Source organism: Castanea sativa, chromosome 5, assembly GCF_040712315.1.
Source record: "Castanea sativa cultivar Marrone di Chiusa Pesio chromosome 5, ASM4071231v1".
NCBI lineage: Eukaryota > Viridiplantae > Streptophyta > Magnoliopsida > Fagales > Fagaceae > Castanea > Castanea sativa.
This window is the reverse complement of record NC_134017.1, coordinates 39,840,674-39,860,754: the sequence shown is the minus strand read 5'-3', so window position 1 is coordinate 39,860,754 and position 20,081 is coordinate 39,840,674. Positions and strand designations below refer to the sequence as shown.

General features: G+C 34.4%; 1 protein-coding gene across 1 annotated transcript; it reads right to left on the bottom strand.

Annotated features, from left to right (window-relative positions):
• Nucleotides 1-6,808: 6,808 nt before the first annotated feature.
• LOC142633279 (uncharacterized) lies at nt 6,809-8,222 on the bottom strand. The gene is made up of 2 exons (XM_075807494.1): nt 7,324-8,222; nt 6,809-7,215 (listed from the first exon to the last, which is right to left on the bottom strand). Exons 1-2 carry the CDS (start codon nt 8,219-8,221, stop codon nt 6,917-6,919), a joined length of 1,197 nt encoding a protein of 398 aa, XP_075663609.1. The 5' UTR covers nt 8,222; the 3' UTR covers nt 6,809-6,916.
• Between the last annotated feature and the right edge of the window lie 11,859 nt (nt 8,223-20,081).

The following is a 20,081-nucleotide window of genomic DNA, read 5'->3' as shown; positions in this document are numbered from 1 at the left end:
TGAAAGGAGTTATGAGATTTGGTAAGAATGGTAAGTTAAGCCCTAGATATGTGGGGCCCTTTGAAATTTTGGAGATTTTGGAGAGGGTTGTTTCTATTGCTTACCGACTTGCTTTACCACCGGTTCTGTCAAGGTTACATAGTGTTTTTCATGTATCAATGTTGAGAAGATATGTCCCTGATCCTTCTCATATTTTCCGTTATGAGCCACATCAAGTTCAAGAGAACTTGTCCTATAAGGAAGTTCCAATTCAAATTTTGGATCATAAAGAGCAAGTTCTACATAATAAGACTACAACTTTGGTCAAGGTACTATGAAGAAATCATTCCATAGAAGAAGCTTCATGGGAGCGCAAAGATGAAATGCAATCCAAATATCCCTAGCTCTTTCAAAATTGAGGTAGGTTTTGAATTTTCAACGACAAAAATTTTATAAGAGGGGGGGAATGTAACACCCGCCTCACTTAAATTTAATTGAATTGCTTCTAGTGTGGTGTAGCCGAATTATTTAATTTATTTTGAAGAGGATATTATTTTATATTATGATATCTACAAATTAAATAAATAAAAGAAGATGTAACGTGGAGAGTTAATTTGTGGATTATTCATATTTAACTTTTAGTCTCCTTATCAGTTAAGAAAAATGATACGAGATTAAAACCTATTTGGATTAGGAGTTTAAGTGTTATTGGAATCCTTTAGAGTTATAGCCTATCTAAACAACCTTAATTTGAGTTTAATTTGGAATTAAAGCCTTGGAAGCTTATTTAAGTGTTATGAGCTTCTTAGAGGCTAAAGAGATAAGTTTTAGTGGGTATTAAATTCTAGCCTAAGTAGAAAACATATTTAACGTGTAAAGCTGAAAAGTAATCTAATTTTTCTTACGTGAAAGGTAGAGAGAGAGTACAAGATTCCAAGAAAAAAAATAGAATAATAAAAAGAGAAGAAGTTAGTGCTTATCATGTAAAGGTTTAAGAGCAAAGAATTAGGATTTCTCTACATTAAAAAGAATAGAATAGCGTGGTACTACTAGAGCCACCTAGCAAGTTCATATTGTACTAAGGTAAACGTCTAACTATGCATACTTTATTGAAAATCATTAAACACATCTTTGACTTAGGATTCATCATATCATAGTCACATGGAAGTCTTATAAATTATATTGATAAATTCATGGGAAAATAGGCTATCTATATAAGCGTACATTAGCTTATTGATTTTGAAAGAGATCCTAATATGTGTGTGCGTGTGTGTGTGTGAAGTAGCATCACCATTCTTTATAAGTTAAGCCTATATAGACATCCATAGGTGTTGTGCAATGGTGTATATATATATATATAGGTATAGCAGATTGTAGTATTAGGGATTACACTGCAATTATATAAAATATAGTATAGACATAATGTGTATTAGAAAGCTATGTTAGATTTAATATTGCGAAATCTTCACATTGGCTAAGGAAAAGTTTTATAAGAGGACTTTTTGGTTATTCGAAATCTGCCCTCACTACAAGAAATCTGGGTTTAGGTTCTAGTTGACATCGTTCCAAACAATTGAAGTGAAGCTTGGTTTAGCAACTGGAGGTAAGTAGACTTCAAAACATGACGTCTCTCAAGGCATGTATATTTATATATATATACATATTTGCAAAAGTGAAGTTTCAAAAACCATTGTCAATGCTTTATACCCACCTGAATTTAATTATTTCTTGTGTGTTACTTTGAAACTGTATATGTTAAGAATAACTCAAAAACTATATTTTTGAAAAGGTACTCATTGTATGATATATAATTTTTATTGACAATATTTTAATAAAGTGAGAATGTTTTCAAGTGGCCAGCTTGACAGTCTGCAACCTTTGCCAATATAGGGTTAAGTGTTGGTGTTCAGCCGAAGTAGTGTTATTGTGGTATGGTGTAGTGCTATCGTTTGCTCTTTGGAACCAGTGTTATTGTTTGCTCATTAGAGCTACTGTTGCCTCTTTGAGGTTATATATTGTTATTGTTTCCCATGGGATCACATACCAAGTGTTTAGCAATTTATGTCTTTGTCTGACTAATGTTTAATGCTTTTCATATCATACTATTGTTTTATTATTGTTGGCCTTTATAAGTGGAAAAATTATTTATTTCTATATTATATTTTTTCTACCTATTTAGTGTATTTTGGCCAACTAGAGTGGTTACTATTTTATTTACTAATTACACTGTTATAGTTAAATTTTTTCTTCCTAACAAATTAATAGAGTATATTATATTATTGTTAAACTATTTGTAAATGTTTTGTAACGTTTATATTTTTTCAATGATACTATTTTTTTTGTTTTGAGAGACGTACTTATGTTTTGTAATTACACTATTATAGTTAAATGTTTTCTTCCTAACAGTTTAATATAGTATATTACATTATTGTTAAACTATATGTAAATGTTTTGTAACGTTTATATTTTTTCAATGATACTATTTTTTTTTTTTTCGAGAGATGTACTCATGTTATGTAATCTCTTATCAAGCTTCTATCTCACCCCTTTTCTCCACCCTTTTAGATTAGAGAGATGGAATATCTTTTGGTAGTAGATCATTGGAGCCACAGATTAAAAACTTCTTTTGGAGCTATGTCAGTTGATGGACTTGTGAGAGATTGGAACTTGGCTCTCAAAAAAAAAAGTTAGGCATCGACACCTTTCTTTTCGGGATTATGTGGAGTCGCCACTTATTTTTTATTACAAAAAATAAGTAAAACTACAAAATACCAAATACATATCTGAATAATACAAATTCTCATTAACTTTGAATGAATTGCAACTTGATGAAAAGAATTATACAAAACTTTGTTTCCTAGTTACAATCTAGTAAAAAAATACAAGGCTTTATTTCCTACTTACAATCTATCAAAAAAAAAAATAATAATAATAAAGAACTATCTCTATGAACCTAAAATCTATGGCTCAAGGGCTAGCTTACAGAATGAGAAGGTGTTTGGCACCCATTCTGTCCAAACAGAGTCTGGTCTTCTAGACTTTTAATGATCATTTAAATACCCTTAAAAAAAGATATGCAGCTTGTTCTATTAATATTCCTAGATCTATGGTTGGTTAATCATGCAAAAATCTTAGATCTGTTGCTCTTATCTAAGAATAAATCAAATCTGAATTTTACTTATAGGAAGAGGATTTTTAATGGAAATTTTCAAAATAAAAAAAAATGATTTAAAATAAGATTTTCAGATCCACTTTTTATTTATTAGAGGGGATAAATTTTAAAGAGAAGTTTCAAATCTACTCATTAAATTAACAGACAAAATAAATTTTCGATAAAAAATTCAGATCTGATTTTTAAAATTAAAAAAGAATGGATTTTGAAATGAATTTCTAAATCTGATTTTTTTTTAATTAAAGAACCAAATGAACTTCAAAGAGAAAATTCAAATCTGATTTTTTTTTAATTAAAAAATAGGATGGATTTTAAAAAGTGTTTTCAGATCTGATTTTTTTAATTAAAAAACAAGATGGGTTTTGAAAAGAGTTTTCAGATTTGATTTTTATTTTAGAAAAATAATGAATTTTTAATATAGTTTCCAAATCTTTTTTTTTTAATTAAAGAACACAATGAATTTCAAAGAGAAAATTCGAATCTGATTTTTTAATTAAAAAACAGGATGGATTTTGGAAAGAGTTTTCATATCTGATTTTTTTTTAATTAAAAAACAGGATGGATTTTGAAAAGAGTTTTCAGATCTAATTTTTAGTTTAGAAAAAGAATGAATTTTTAAAATAGTTTCCAAATCTTATATTTTAATTAAAGAACAGAATGAACTTCAAAGAGAAAATTTTGAAACTGATTTTTTAATTAAAAAAGGATGGATTTTGAAAATATTTTTCTGATCTGATTTTTTAATAACAAAAAAGATGGATTTTGAAAAGAGTTTTCAGATTTGATTTTTTTTTTTTTTTTAAGAATGAGCTTTTAAAATAAAATTTCAGATTTGATTTTTAATTTAGAGAAAGAATGAATTTTTAAAATAAAATTTAAGATCTGATTTTAAAAATAAAAAAGGAACTATTTTTTAAAATAAAATTTTAAATCTAATTTTTAGAATATAAAAGGAATGAACTTTTAAAATAAATTTTCAAATCTGATTTTTAAAATATATAAGAAACTATCTTTTAAAATAAAATTTTTGATCTGATTTTTTAAATAGAAAAGGAATGATTTTTTAAAATAAAATTTTAGATTTGACTTTTAGTTTTTTTTTTAAAGAGAATTTTTTTGAAAAGAATTTTTGGATTTGATTTTTTATTAACAAGGAACAGCGGATCTAAGATTATATGATGTGTATTATACATTTACAAGATCAAACATATACACATAAACAAATAATCATTATATGTTTTCATGAAATAGAAATCCAAAAACAAACGAAGAATCATGTTAGAGATGCATGGAAAATTGAATTGGATGCACAAATATGTAAATAAAAAAAAGGTAGAAGCATACCTGCAGCAATGCATCAACAAATTCAATAAGAGAATGGGGGAATTATTTTAGAGTTAGAGAGAGAGTGAGTGTCTCTAAGTCCTAAAGATATTTCACTTAACAAAAAAGAAAGTCTTAAAGTTGAACTTCCATAATTTCTTTAACGTTAAGGGCAGGGGGTGCTAAATTTTGAATTTAATTATGTATTTATAGAGGTGTTTGTGCATAAAAAATAAGGTAGGGTAGCTTAGAAAATTAGCAAATACAAGTTAGGTCAAGTTTTATCCCTAAAAAATCGAATTTGATAAGTTTAGACCTAAGCTAAACGTTTCTGAGCTAGATTTAAAACATGTGCCAATCGGCACTTGCCATGTGCCAATCGGCACCTACAAATGCCAATTGGCACTATTTGGTACTCGGCCCGGGTTTCCTTTCTGGTTAGTTTTGGACTCTTTTTTAGGCATTTTCTGGGCTGGGATTTGTACTTGGACATTTTTCAAACTTATATTCCAAATAAAATCTATTTTAATTTGATAATTAAGCCCTTAAAAGAATAATTATCTACAAGATAATTATTTCTAAAAGCCTAATTATCAATAATTCTCATATTATCAGATTATCATTTTTATTCCTTTGCAACCAAACTCATTTTAATCAAATTTAATAACCTATCACATAAATTACTTAATTAATTTGAATTATTGATCAGTCAAAATTAATTTCAATTAATCACTCGTGATTGGTTTCACCCAAATGAAATGCATGCAGACCATGAAAATTTGGCCATGTGATATCTTTTAATCCGACAGTCCAATTTGAGAATTGGACATACTGTCGCGATTGTTAAAATCTCAAGATCATTTTTATGATATATGATAAATGATTTAATGCATGAAATGCAATTATGATTTTTGGGTACTTAGAATGATTATTTCAGTCATCTTCCAAAATTAAATTATGGGTGCAAAATTGAGTATCTACAGGACTATTTTTTCTATTTTCTTAGAATAGTAAGTTTAGTATTCTTGAAACTATTTGGGATTGTATTTAGCGACTTTATTGTTAAAGTTTTAGTTTGATGGATTTTATAAGAAAAACTTGATGGTTTGATTCTTATTTGTAGATATTTAATTATACTTTATTCCATTATAGCAAATGTTGATTATTTATAAGACAGATCGTGCATCTAAATCCTTATTATGAATTTGGGGTGTTACACTATCTTTCTACCGTCTCTGGCTTAGAGGGATATTTAAGCTTGGTTTGGATACGAATAAAAAGGCCGATGTTTGTGTTTGCGTTTTCCCTTTTCTTTTCTTTTTTAAGCACGTTCTGTAGTTGGAATACTTTTTCAGTGAGTCTCATGCACTGTTCACGAGACTCACAAACCTCTTTTTTCACACAAACTTTCATTAAAAATAGATTTTACGATGCTATTTACACATTTAAAAATTATTTGTTACAGTGTTTTCAATTTTTATCAAAATAAACGGTATCCAAATACATCTTTAAGACTACCGTACACATCATGAGATAATAAAGTAGGTCATCATCAACAGCAACATGTTTTGACTCAACAAAATGGTAGCACAGTATCTTCTCCAATCCTCTTATCATTATTATTTGCTTCGTCTCCTCTTAGTTTCCACGAACTTAAGTCACCGCCACTGACTATAAGGCCTACAACTGAATTGCAAATTGCATGCTATGGTTGTATTACACTCCCATGCCCATGACTGTTAGAAAAAATTAAAATATATTGTAACAAAAAAGGAAACTTAAGAAAGAATACCACATAAGAAAGGCACCACTACCTGATTTTCATATATAATATATCCATTTCCTTATAGTACTACATCTTGTTGGTCATTACGACTCATTGAAACCAAATGTTATATGAAGGATAGAAACAATCCGATATGTCTCTGCTAATGTATGAAAGTCTTTGTGTTGCATGAACTCCGAAGTCTTTGTGGTTGATGCTGATTCTAGAAGGATAGCTATTGCATTCTTGTGGAAAATGAGTAGGTGCTACTTTTATGGCAAAGAATTAGGATGGATAGAATTTGTGAAAAATTTTCAAAATCTCAAGAAATTTTTTTTTTTTTTTTTTTCATGAATACCAGATATAACAATTGAAAGTAATTAGATTATACGACGTGTTAACTTTCTACGGATTGGATTATTATAATGGCCATCGTGCAATGCCTAGGTATGGCATGGGATGTCAATCCGCTTTTTACAAGAAGTTTAAATAGTAGCACATACACATACTCAAATGAATTTATTTATTAATAATTTGTATTGACAAATACAATTTAGTGTAATTCATCACGCAACACCACAACCAATATCAAATCACAATACAACAATGCAGTAAATAATGGAACGGAACCCTGGAAAGTGTTACACAAACAAAGATAATACAAGCTGTAAAAGAATTTAGCGTAAGCATATAGGCTCAAAAGCAAAAGGTCCAACGGTGTAGAGAATAAATGGGAGTTTGTCTGCCACATATGAAATTTCTGGCCTAAGAATGGCACCCTTGAGACCATCGTTGAGATTAGACGGCTTGTTGCATTTGGTTAATGGGGATGAGACTAAGAACATCTTGCACTTGTTAACAACATTGGAGGTGATTGTCTTCGGTGCAGTGAGGAAGAAATAGCCGTTCTTGTCAGTTTTAGCTGTTTGGACCACTGGGTACTTGGTGTTATTGCATTGGAGCTTTACTACAGCACCTGCCAAAATCAATGCCATAGTCAGTCAGCGGTCATAATATATCTAAGGAAACCGTGGTAACATGTAAAAGATAAATGAACAAGATTAATTTGAAGTTTTGAACAAACCGTCAATAGGTGAGGCTCCCAAGAGGTCGTCAACCCCAGCATACTTGCAGGACTTGCAATAAACAACACCTTGCACTGCTACAAAGCTAGGAGGGTGAGCTGGGGGATAAACCGGTGGGTGGCTAGGAGGACCATGTTGAGGAGGGTGACTTGGAGGGTGCACGGGTGGGTGGCTAGGAGGAGCATGCTGAGGAGGCTGGTGAGGAGGGTGAACTGGCGGGTGGCTAGGAGGAGTATGCTGAGGAGGCTGGTGAGGAGGGTGACTCGGAGGAGCATGTTGAGGAGGATGACTTGGAGGATGTACCGGTGGGTGGCTTGGAGGAGCATGGTGAGGAGGGTGACTCGGAGGGTGAACTGGCGGGTGGCTAGGAGGAGCATGTTGAGGAGGGTGAACGGGCGGGTGGCTAGGAGGAGCATGTTGAGGAGGCTGGTGAGGAGGGTGAGGAGGGGGGTGAACAGGCGAGTGGCTAGGAGGAGCATGCTGAGGAGGCTGGTGAGGAGGATGGCTTGGAGGGTGAACGGGCGGGTGGCTAGGAGGAGCATGTTGAGGAGGCTGGTGAGGAGGGTGAGGAGGGGGGTGAACTGGCGAGTGGCTAGGAGGAGCATGCTGAGGAGGCTGGTGAGGAAGGTGAACCGGTGGGTGGCTAGGAGGAGCGTGGTGAGGAGGCTGGTGAGCGGGGGGGTGACTTGGAGGGTGAACTGGTGAGTGAGTAGGAGGGTGATGGTGGTGGTGACGACTAGGTGGATGAGCTGGTGCTTCACTTGGAGTTGGAGGATGGCCATGTTGGTGAGAAGGTGACGGAATTGGTGGGCAAGGTTCTTCACTAAACACACTAGTTAAGCAGCTCACTAGAAGCATGAGCTGCACTAGAATATGTGCTTTAGTAGCAAAATCCATATTTTTGCTTAACCACCCTTTCTAACTCAAGAGAAAAGGTAATTAAGCGTGTGAGAGACAGGGTTGGTGTGGTGAGAGTGAAAGGGTTCAAAAGAGGTACTTTTATAGGGGCTCAAGCCGTGTTTCTCTGCGGTTTTTGTTGATTTAACTTGTTTTATAATGTGGTGGGGCGGGATATATTAGACAGGTACAAATAAATCGAGGGGATTTTGGAATTGGGATAAATATATATACATTTAGTGTGTTTGTGATGAGTAACTGGCATGAAAAAGCGGTGGAAAGGGTCACATGCAGAGGGAAGAATAGTCATAGTTGGAATTTAGCACATTTTGCAAGGAAAATGCATAAGTTTCCAAGGTTATCTAAGGAAGAATTCTTTTTCTTTTACTTTTTTTTTCAATGACATCCTATAATATATATATATATATATAGATATATATATATATATATATATATATATATATATATAAATGGTACTATTCCTGAGATATAATATATGCTAAGTTAAAATATGTTTTCTTTTTCTTTTTTTAAAATAAAAAAGGGGTGCATAATTTAATTATATAAGTTCATACAACAACAGGCATTAAAATGTTTTCTTTTTCAGTTAAGAAAAGCTACGTCCTTTTTAAATAAGCTACCTGTAGTCTTCTACACTTATATGCTAGCTCATATTTCATATGATTACTTCTTTTTTATCACTACATGTGTCGTCTCATAAGACTGTCTAATGGAAGGAGTGTCAACTGTCAAATGTGTGGGTTTGAGTGGGTTTGAGATAGGTACAATTTTTTTTTTTTTTATACAAGATAGAATTCTACTCTAACTTAATCTAAGTTAATCTAAGTGTATATATGTGTGAAGCTCCCACTTAGAGACCTGAACTACGGCCCTTGCTCCCCACACCTCACAAGCACTTATACTTGTGGAGTGACCATCGCACCAAGAGTGTGCGGTAGTGAGATAGGTATAATTGGAAATACATAAATTTCATTTATCAATTTATTGCCCATTTAACTAATTACTTCTAACCCAAACCCAACTCAACCCAATTATTTATGGGTAAACCCCAACCCACCCAATTACCCAATAATCAAAATTACCAAAATGCCCCTAAAACTTGAAAATTGCCAAAGTACGCTTAAAATCCTTTACAATTACCAAAATACCCCCTAACCTTATAAAAGACCAAATATGATCAAAAACCACAAAAATTACTCAAATACCTCCCAAAAACTAAAAAATGACCAAAATATCCTTAAAACCTAAAAATTAACCAAAATACCCCCATAAACCTAAAAATGACCAAAATACTCTCAAAACTTAAAAATTGACGAAAATACCTCCTAAACCTAAAATGACCAAAATGCCTCCCTAAACCTAAAAAAAGACCAAATATGATCAACAACCACTAAAAATTACTAAAGTACCTCTGAAATCTAAAAAATGACCAAAATACTCCTGAAACTTAAAAATTACCAAAACACCCTCTAAACCTAAAAAATCAACAAAATACCCGCTAAATCTAAAAAATGACCAAAATACTCCCAAAACTTAAAAATTGACCAAAATACCTCCTAAACCTAAAAATGACCAAAATACCTCCTAAACCTAAAAAATGACCAAAATACCCATGAAACCTAAAAAATGATCGAAATACCTCCGAAACATAAAAAATGATCAAAATACTCCTGAAACCTAACAATTACCAAAATACCCCCTAAACCTAAGAAAAGACCGAAGTACCCCCTAAACCTAAAAATGACCAAAATACCCCCGAATCCTAAAAATTGACTGAAAAATAACCAAAATATCCCTGAAACCTAAAATGACCAAAATACCCCTCCTAAAACTATAAAATGATCAAAATACCCACCCCCTAAACTTAAAAAATGACCAAAATACCCCATGAAACCTAAAAAATGACTAAAATACCCTCAAACCTTTAAAATAATGAAACTACCCATAAACCTTTAACATGACCCAAATACACCCAAAACCTCTAAAATGACCACAAATATCCCGAAACCTCTAAAATTACCAAAAATATCCTAAAACCTCTAAAATGACCAAAATAGCTTTGAACCTCCAAAACAACCAAAATGCCCCCTCAAAATATCTACAATGACCAAAATACCACTAATCGTATAAGATACACAAAATACACCCGATGCCTCTAAAATTACCAAAATAGTGGTTTAGGGTATTTTGGATGTTTCAAGGATATTTTCATCAAACTAAAGGTTCTAAGAGTATTTCAGTCATTTTGTAGGTTTCAAGGGAATGTCACTAATTTTTTAGGCTTTAGGGATGTTTTGTTAATTTTTAAATTTTGGGGCTATTTTAGTAATTTTTTAGGCTTTAGTCATTTTTTAGGATTCGGGAGTATTTTAGTCATTTTTTAAGTTTGGGGGTATTTTTGGTCAATTTTTTTTTGTTTTAGGGGGGATTTTGGTCATTTTTTAGGTTTATGGTGTATTTTTATCATTTTATAGTTTTAAGTGGCATTTTTGTAATCTTTTAGGTTTTGGGGTATTTTGGTCAGATTTTACGTTCTAGAGAAATTTTGGAAATCTTTTAAGGTCTAGGGGTTATTTTGGTCATTTTTAGGTTTCAAGAGTATTTCGGTCATTTTTTAGTTTTCAGGGGGTATTTAAGTTAATTTTTAGGTTTTGAGGGTATTTCAATCATTTTTTAGGTTTCAAGGGTATTTCAATCATTTTTTAGGTTTAGGGGGTACTTCAGTCAATTTTTAGGTTTATGGGGTAATTTGGTCCATTTTATGTTTACGGGCTATTTCGGTTTTTTTTTTTTTTTTTTTTTGGGTTTAGGGGGTATTTTGGTAATTCTTAGGTTTCAAGAGTATTTTGGTCGTTTTTTAGGTTTCGGTGGTATTTCAGTCATTTTTTAGGTTTAAGGGGTATTTTGGTAATTTTTAGATTTTGGGGTATTTCAGTCATTTTTAGGTTTCGGGGTATTATGGTCATTTTTTAAATTTAGGATGTATTTTGGTCAATTTTTAGGTTTATGGGGTATTCTGGTCATTTTTTGGTTTCGGGGGTATTTTAGTCATTTTTTATGTCTAGGGGGTATTTTGGTAATTTTTAGGTTTTAGGGGAATTTTGGTAATTTTTTAGATTTAGGGGGTATTCTGGTCAATTTTTAGGTTTCGGAAGTATTTCAGTCATTTCTTATGGTTTGGGGTATTTCGATCATTTTTAGGTCTAGGGTTTCGGTCATTTTTCAGGTTTCGGGGGTATTTCGGTCATTTTTTAGGTCTAGGGGTACTTCGATCATTTTTTTAAGTTTTGGGGGTATTTTGCTCATTTTCTAGGTTTGGAGGGTATTTTGGTAATTTTTAGATTTTGTTGGGTATTTTGGTCATTTTTAAGATTTAGGGGGTATTTTGGTCAATTTTTAGATTTCGAGAGTATTTAGGTCATTTTTTTGGTTTAGAAGTATTTTCGTCAATTTTTAGATTTTGGAAGTATTTTGATCATTTTTTAAGTTTGTAAAGTACACCAACCAAGGCATAGTAGAGTGTTGATGTGGCTGGATCTGGACCTTACACATGGAGTGGTTATGAGCAAGGGAAAGGAAACGTTGGCTGCAAGATATTATCCTTGGCTGTGCCAAGGGCGTGACTGCTTTGGGAAGAAAGTAAGATATGCATCTGACGTGAGTACTCAAGCACTCACAAAAAATGAGATAGTGACTTCCTAAGGTCAGGTACTATAGAAACACCCTTTATTGACTGAGTATATGTTAGACCACTTCAGCTCCTCTGATGTCCCTCTCATTGGTCAAGAATTGTTCCCCATGCAGTGGCAAAGTCACCAACCTCCTTGCCACAGTCCTGATGTTGGTGTTCTCACTCCTCCAGCCACTAAATAGTACCTAGCTGTAGTAAGATCGGACAAAAGGAAATGATGACTTGACACATGTCTTTGTACTCAGCTTTATTCCTCAGACTATAAGAGGAACATGCAGCCGGACTATTAGGGCAATAACCTAAGTAGATCTTTTGAGAAAAGAGTAGAAATTTGATAAGGAGGTAAGGTAGAGAACAAGGTCTCTCTTTTTAAGGAAGAACACATTTATTGTACTAGAGATACCCCTTTTTCCCACATAATACAAGCTGAACAAAGCAAGAGTGATTCTCTCTTACTTAAACCATGGTTTTTCATCCAATTCTTAAGGTTTTCCACGTACATCCATTGCCTACTTTATATTCTTGCAAACACTTTCTTTTTCTCTAGACATTGTGATGTCAAAACTTGCATTTTTGTCATTCGTGAGCTTTTTCATCAAGATGTACTGGTAGATAGCTTATCTACTCTCCCATATAAGTGCAAGTTAATGTTTAGGTGGTATTTTGTTCATTTTTTAGGTTTAAGGGGTATTTTGGTCTTTTTTTTTAGATTTCAGGGGTACTTTGGTTATTTTTAGGTTTATGGGATATTTCGGTCATCTTTTAGGTTTAGGAGATATTTTCGTAATTTTTAGTGGTTTTGAGATATCTTAGAGTTGGGTGATTTGTAAAAATGATACTTGGATCATAATTGAGTCTAATTGGATACCAAGTTAAAACTCAATAAACATTAATGTTAATTTTTAATTGGATTAATACTCATTTAACCCAATTAATAATTAAAAGGAAAATATAATCCAATTTGAGGATATATGTGAGATAAAAGGAATTGTGTGTATATATATATATATATATTATAAAATTATTTATTTAGTGAAATAATTACTGTCATTTTTTTATTTATTGAATACGATAGAAATATCATTAACATATTAAAATAGAATGATGATGACTTGATGTGGTGTATACTGTATAAATTAAATTATACTTATTCTATATATTAAATTATATTACATATAAATTTTTTAAATCATTAATATCATGGAATTTATATAATAAAAAAACAGGTAAATGATTAAAAAAATTAAAAATAAATCATAAAATTATATTTTAAAATTATTGAAACTTTTGTTAGTGAAATTTTCAGGAGTTTAATATTAAATTTTTAAAATTTTAATAATAAAGTTTCACCTAAAGAAAACTATATATTACTAAATAGTGAGTCATATTAGTGTCCTATTGCAAAACTCAACGTGTACCACCTACGTTAAGTTACATATATAGTGCAAGTACAACCTAGAAGATCCAATCCAAAAAATATATATTCTAATTAATTAAAATGATTAAGGTAAAAGTGAATTTTGGTCAATTTTTTAATATAAATTTTTGGTAATAGCTAGAAGTATAATTGAAGTGGTACACAAACCTTAATATTAGGATTTCACCTAGAGCAAAATTGCGATCTTACATTGAACCACTTGACATGCATGGATGTAAGATTGAATTATTATACACTAGCCACTAACCCATATGATATACTTGAAAGTTTATAGAAAAAAAAAATCATATAATATATATATATATATATATATATATATATATATATATATATATATATATATATATATTGCATTATTCTCACCAACAACAAAAAAGTACAAATTGTACGCTATATGTTTAAGCTAATTTTTATTTTGCCCCCATATTTTTAATTTTATTTTTTGATGCATAACGTTATAGTGGTTTTTGATTTTAGCCATTCCATTAATACTTGTTGATGAGATGGATGTTAAATGCTACCTAAGATCAAAATGATGTTTTTTTTTTGAGAATCAAACGATGTTGTTTTTGTTGGGAACCTTATTTAAGACACATCAACATATTGTTTATTAACCCATATAATTATTTTGCAAATTTAAAAACATAAAATAAACTTTTGGTAAAATTTAAGGATAAAAATAATATTTTAATCAACAATAAAAATTACACTAATTGTATACAACTATCTGTCTTATATAAACTTTTGCAAATATATATTGCAACTTTGTGACTGTGTCCTGTTCATAAATTTATTCTCTTTTACCCAAAACTGTTATGGGAAATTCCAAGTTTTGCATGTTCCTTATTCTCAAAAAAAAAAAAAAAAAAAAAGGGTTTAACATGTTCCTTGACCTAGTAAGTTAGGATTTTCGATTTAACATGAAAATTGCGATCGATGACAAATATCACTGATGATGCCGAAAATCGTCAGTAAGCCATACGGTCCTCACGTGCCTTTGACCAGAACCTGCACAACACAAAAGCTGAAGACCTTAAGAGGTGTACCGGTGTGGTACCGGCCAAATACCCTCCGACGGTCAAGTTAGAGAAATCTCTTGTTCGCAACTCTAGAATACCAGAGCTAGGGTGAATCATGCATACCTTGTTTTGTGAGGGTTTTGGAGTATTTATAGTAGCGTAGGGCTGAAATTCATGCCTTGGTCAAGAAGTTCTTTCCTTCTAGAAGAGTAACTCGTAGATTTTGCGTATCTCTTAGAGTTCTTTTCCTTATAGGAGTCTTCTTAATTAGGGTTAGGCGTGTAGCGCAAGAACTCTCCTTATATACGTATGGGTGGAGATCAAGTAAAGTTATGGATGGAGGTTTAATTAACCTCTTCAGCTTATTCCCGTCACTTACGCATCGTCCCTTTTCAAGGTCGTCGCCTTATAATTAAAGTCGTCACTTCGTTATGAAGCTATAGACTTCGAGATGCGTCCTTGCGACAAGCAAGCCTAACGACATCATTGGGCTCGACGCCGACTCATCGGAGATTCATGTATCCCCGCCTTACTAGCTTCAGCTTGCTGTCGTCAGCTTACTAGCTTCAGCTTACTACCTTTAGCTTATTGTCGTCACCTTACTCTCTTTAGCTTACTGTCGTCACCTTACTATCTTTCAAATTTTACTACCTTTTCAAATTTTACTATTTTCATTTTACTTGTTTTCAATGTTTTTATCATTGCCAAATTTTTTGATTTTATTTTTTTCATTAAATCATTTTCATTTACTCAATTTTTTTCAAGATTTTACTTTTCATGATCATTTTTCTTCGATTTTCTACGATTTTTCATGATATTTTACTCCATTTCTTTGACATTTTCATTTTACTTTTGAATGACCCGCCGATTACTCCCTTCATTTTCAATTTATTTACGACATTTCACATTTTTAATACGATTGTTTTCAACTTACTACCTTCATGTATTTTACCTTACTTCAATTATTTACTTTCATGATTTCTTTACGTTGTAAGCTTATTGTCTAAGATGTAGCTCTGCATGAGGTGAAGTCAGACTTTGCAAGAAGGTGGTTTCATATGAGTGAAGCTGACGACCTTATTATATCCATCGCTCTTTGTTTCGTCATGGGCTAATTACAAAATTATCCTTATCAGCTGCCCTCTACTCCATGGCCTCGTCAGCTTTAGCTGACGGGTTGTGGAGTTAACATCGTCGAAAGGTCATTAATGCGTGGTGCCTCGAGCCGCCTTCTTTAAATGCTAAAACACGTGGCACGGACTGATTGGTTCCGTGTTTGGACGAGCATGTCGCTTCGTCTTCCGTGCCCTCTTTGCCCATATACATCTCACTTCCTCTCTCATTTCCAACTTTTCATCATTTGTTGATTTTGAGAGAGAGAGACCATCACCTTTTGAATTTATTACGTTCATCACTCTTAGTTATATGTGTTGCTTTATATTTGATGTATATGTCTTTCCCCTGCACTTTTATGCCATGGTACTTAGTGAAATAAGGCGAAGCCATCTACTTAGGTTATCCTTAGGCTGGTCTTTTCGACTGTTTTCAACTTGTTATTTTAGGTACTAGTCATGGATCCGTCAGCTTACGGATAACGACGTCAGCTTTCTTTTAGTTGAGTACTTGTCCACTTTATGGTTTTATTCATTTTTGTAGACTTTGTAATGAACTCGTCCACTTAGTGGACGTTATACTGAACCCATCAACTTTTGTGGAGCAAACTCATCCATTTTTGGATTTAATGATAAGGCTGTCCATTTTATGGACTTGGTGACAAATTTGTCCACTTTGTGGACCTTAGCAGTAGACTCGTCCACTTTGTGGACTTAACAATAAGGTCGTCCACTTTGTGGACTTTGTGATAAACATGTCCACTTTGTGGACTTAGTAATAAGTCCGTCCACTTTGTGGATGTAGCTGTCGACTCGTCCACTTTGTGGACTTAGTAATAAATCCGTCCACTTCATGAACTTAGTAATAAATCCGTCCACTTTGTGGACGTAGTTGTAGACTCGTCCACTTTGTGAACTTAGTAATAAGTTCATCCACTTTGTGGACGTAGCTGTAGACTCGTCCACTCTGTGGATTTAGTAATAAGTCCGTCCACTTTGTGGACATAGCTGTATACTTGTCCACTCTGTGGACTTAGTAATAAATCCGTCCACTTTGTGGACGTAGCTGTCGACTCGTCCACTCTGTGGGCTTAGTAATAAATCCGTCCATTTTGTGGACGTAGCTGTTGACTCGTCCACTCTGTGGACTTAGTAATAAATCCAATGGACGTAGCTATAGACTCGTCCACTCTGTGGACTTAGTAATAGACTTGTCCACTTTGTGGACTTAATAATAAGTTCGTCCACTTTGTGGACTTAGCGGTAGACTCATCCAATTTGTGGACTTTAGCAGAGGACTCGTCCACTTTGTGGACTTGGTAATAAATTCGTCCACTTTGTAGACTTCGTAATGAGCTCGTCCACTTGTAGACTTAGTAATTCTTAGGCATCCCTTGGGATGAGCTTATCCACTTGTGGACGTAGTTTCGTAGAAACATACACATATCACCCTTTCTTTGTTAATTATTTATATATTTTTTACTAACTCTAGCTTTTGCATTTTCCAGGTAATAGTAATGATGAAGGCCTTGGAGCTGCGTTGTGCCGACAATGAAGACCAGGCTGTCAAGTATAAGAAGTGTGCTAAGGAACTGCAGGAGTCGATTGCTCCTCTTCGAGAGAAAATTGCTGCTCATGAGGCTAAGGTCAAGAAGTTGGAAGGCATTAATGCAAATCAGCTTGACCACCTTCTTCAAGTTGAAGGGTTTAACGTGCAACTTTCTGAGGAGGTGGAAGAATTGAAGGTAAAGTTGATACAATTTAAGGCTGACGTGATTGCTGAGCACATGTCTTCCAACGAATATCTTCAAAAGGTGGGAATGCATTATGTCCAAGGATTTGAAAATTTCAAAACTTAAGCTACAGCTGCTTCCCCTGATCTTTATTTTTCTAAGTTTGAGATTACTATTGAAGAGGATTCTATGGCGACTGTGGCCAGTGACGGGGCAGAGCAAGGAATGGATAGTGCCTCTATGGAGAAGCAAGATGAAGAGACGGACTCCAAGACTTGAGTTCTCTTCTTTCTTATGCGACTTTCTGGACGATATAACCTTTTGTTGAATATATGAACTTTTAATCCGTCTCTTCTCCTTCTGGATTGACTTTGATAATTGCTGAAGTGACTACTCTTCTAAATGTTTAGTATTATTTGATCGTCCAAGGTTGACATCATGGCACGTATGTTATTCACATATATCATCATCTTTTTTTTTTTTTTTTTTTTTGGGTCGTCCACTTTGGGTCGTGGATTTGTTGAGGTGACTAAGTGTTGGTACCTCGTCACCTTGTCAGTCGTCCACTTGGGGTTGTGGACGAATTGAGGTGACTAAGTGTTGGTACCTCGTCACCTTGTCAGTCGTCCACTTGGGGTTGTGGACGAATTGAGGTGACAACTTTGGTGCCTCGTCACTTTTTTGATCGTCCACTTTGGGTCGTGAACTTGTTGAAGTGACCAAGTGTTGGTACCTCGTCACCTTGTCAGTCATCCACTTGGGGTCATGGACTAATTGAGGTGACTAAATTTTGGTGCCTCGTCACTTTTTTGATCGTCCACTTTGGGTTGTGAACTTGTTGAAGTGACCAAGTGTTGGTGCCTCGTCACCTTGTCAGTCATCCACTTGGGGTCATGGACTAATTGAGGTGACTAAATTTTGGTGCCTCATCAACTTTTTGGTCGTCCACTTTGGGTTGTGGACTTGTCGAGGTAATTGAATTTTGGTACCTCGTCACCTTGGCAGTCATCCACTTGTGATCATGGACTAATTGAGGTGACTAAATTTTGGTGCCTCATCACCTTTTTGGTCGTCCACTTTGGGTCGTGGATTTGTTAAGGTGACTGAGTTTTGGTGTCGTATCACCTTTTTGGCCGTCTACCCTGTAGGCGACTTAGTATGGTGACCTTCCACCCGTAGGCGATTGTGGTCATGCGTCCACTCGCAGGTAACTCAGTATAGTGACCGTCTACTCGTAGGACCCGTAGGTAACTTAGTGTAGTGATTGTCCACCTGTAGGCGACTTTGGCCATGCATCTACCCGTAGGTAACTTAGTATAGTGACTGTCCACCCGTAGGCGACTTGGGCCATGCGTCTACCCATAGGTGACTTAGTGTTGTGACCGTCCACCCATAGGCGACTTTAGTCATGCGTCTACCCGTAAGTGACTTAGTGTAGCGACCGTCCACCTGTAGGCAACTTTGGCCGTGCGTCTTCCTGTAGTTAACTTAGTATAATGACCGTCCACCCATAGGCGACTTTGGTCATACGTCCACCTTGAGAGGTGATATTCAATTTAAGAAGTGAGGGCCACCTTGAGAAGTGGGGTTCACCTTGAAAGGTGATGTTCACCTTGAAAGGTGATGTTCACCTTGGGAGGTGATATTTTGAGCCGATGCATTGTATAAATAATCCTCGTCTGTTGCCCCCCTTCCATGTTTGCCTTCGCTACTTGAGTTGATCATCTATGGACAATCTCTCAGATTGTTCATCACCTTGGCGACTTGGATGATCAGTACTTGAGCTAATCGTTCACCACCTCGAAGACATTGTAGAAGGGTAAGGCAGCATTTGTCATTTGCTTTTTTATTTTATTTATTATTTTATCGCAAGTAGAGAAAATGCTTCTATTCAAATGGTAAAACTCGTAGGGAAAATAAGTTAAGTCTCAAAAAAATAAATAACTTTAAAACTGTGTGTTGCATCAAAATGTGAAACTTATAAACAATGTATGAAAAGGAAATGCATGCAGAGTAAATGTAAACATAGTTGCAAGAAGTGTACTTCTTTAAGCATTTGGCATTCTAAGGGTGAGGTAGCTTCTACCCGTCAAGTGTCTCTTGTAGGGTGGTTGTCGTCCAAAGGGTCATCTTCCAATTCCTTAGTTGGTCCTACCATCAATCTTTGGTCTTCAATGTTCATGGTGGGCAACTGTCTATCCACGTTGGGCATAGCCATGTAGCACTCTCATGTATCAACTTGAACTCCTCTGGCTTATCCTATACTGTACTCCATAAGGACCTTAACTAGGAGGTAGCATGTTGAGGTTGTAGCTCTTAATGTGTGGAGGGTTGGTCTTTCGTCTTGCTGGGTTGCTCTAGTTCTTGCGGATGTTGTATCCCAGGTCCATTTCTAACAAATTACTGCAACTTCCCTTGACCTACAAGGATCTCTATTTGTTGTTTTAGATCATAACACTCCTTCATGTCATATCCATGATCATGGTGGTAATGTCATCATTTGTGCTTTGATCGCTTGCCTTCTCTTTGGACAATTGTTCGTCGTCCTACAGTACCGTAGTCGTCAATCCTACTCTTCTATTTGCTTTTCCCTTTTGTAATATTTCGAAGGGATGGGTAGTGATTATGACCACTTCTACATTGATCATGCAATAAGACTTGGTGTTCTTGAAGCTGTTTAATTTGCACTTCCAACACTTGGTTTTGTAACATAAGGGCTTTATTTTGTTGAGTAAGTTGCAACCGCAGCCGAGAGTGTCTGCAGTTGCCATTCTACAGCAGTGAGGGGGATTTCTAGTTTCTTGCTTGACTGATGCCATCGATCGAGTTTGGACCGTACGACCTTT

Bases quoted from the DNA above. Each gene is read 5' to 3' on its own strand.
- LOC142633279 (XM_075807494.1), bottom strand. From the start codon at position 8,221: ATGGATTTTGCTACTAAAGCACATATTCTAGTGCAGCTCATGCTTCTA. The intron at 7,216-7,323 runs GTTTGTTCAAAA...TGATTTTGGCAG, and splicing joins GGGAGCCTCACCTATTGACG to GTGCTGTAGTAAAGCTCCAA.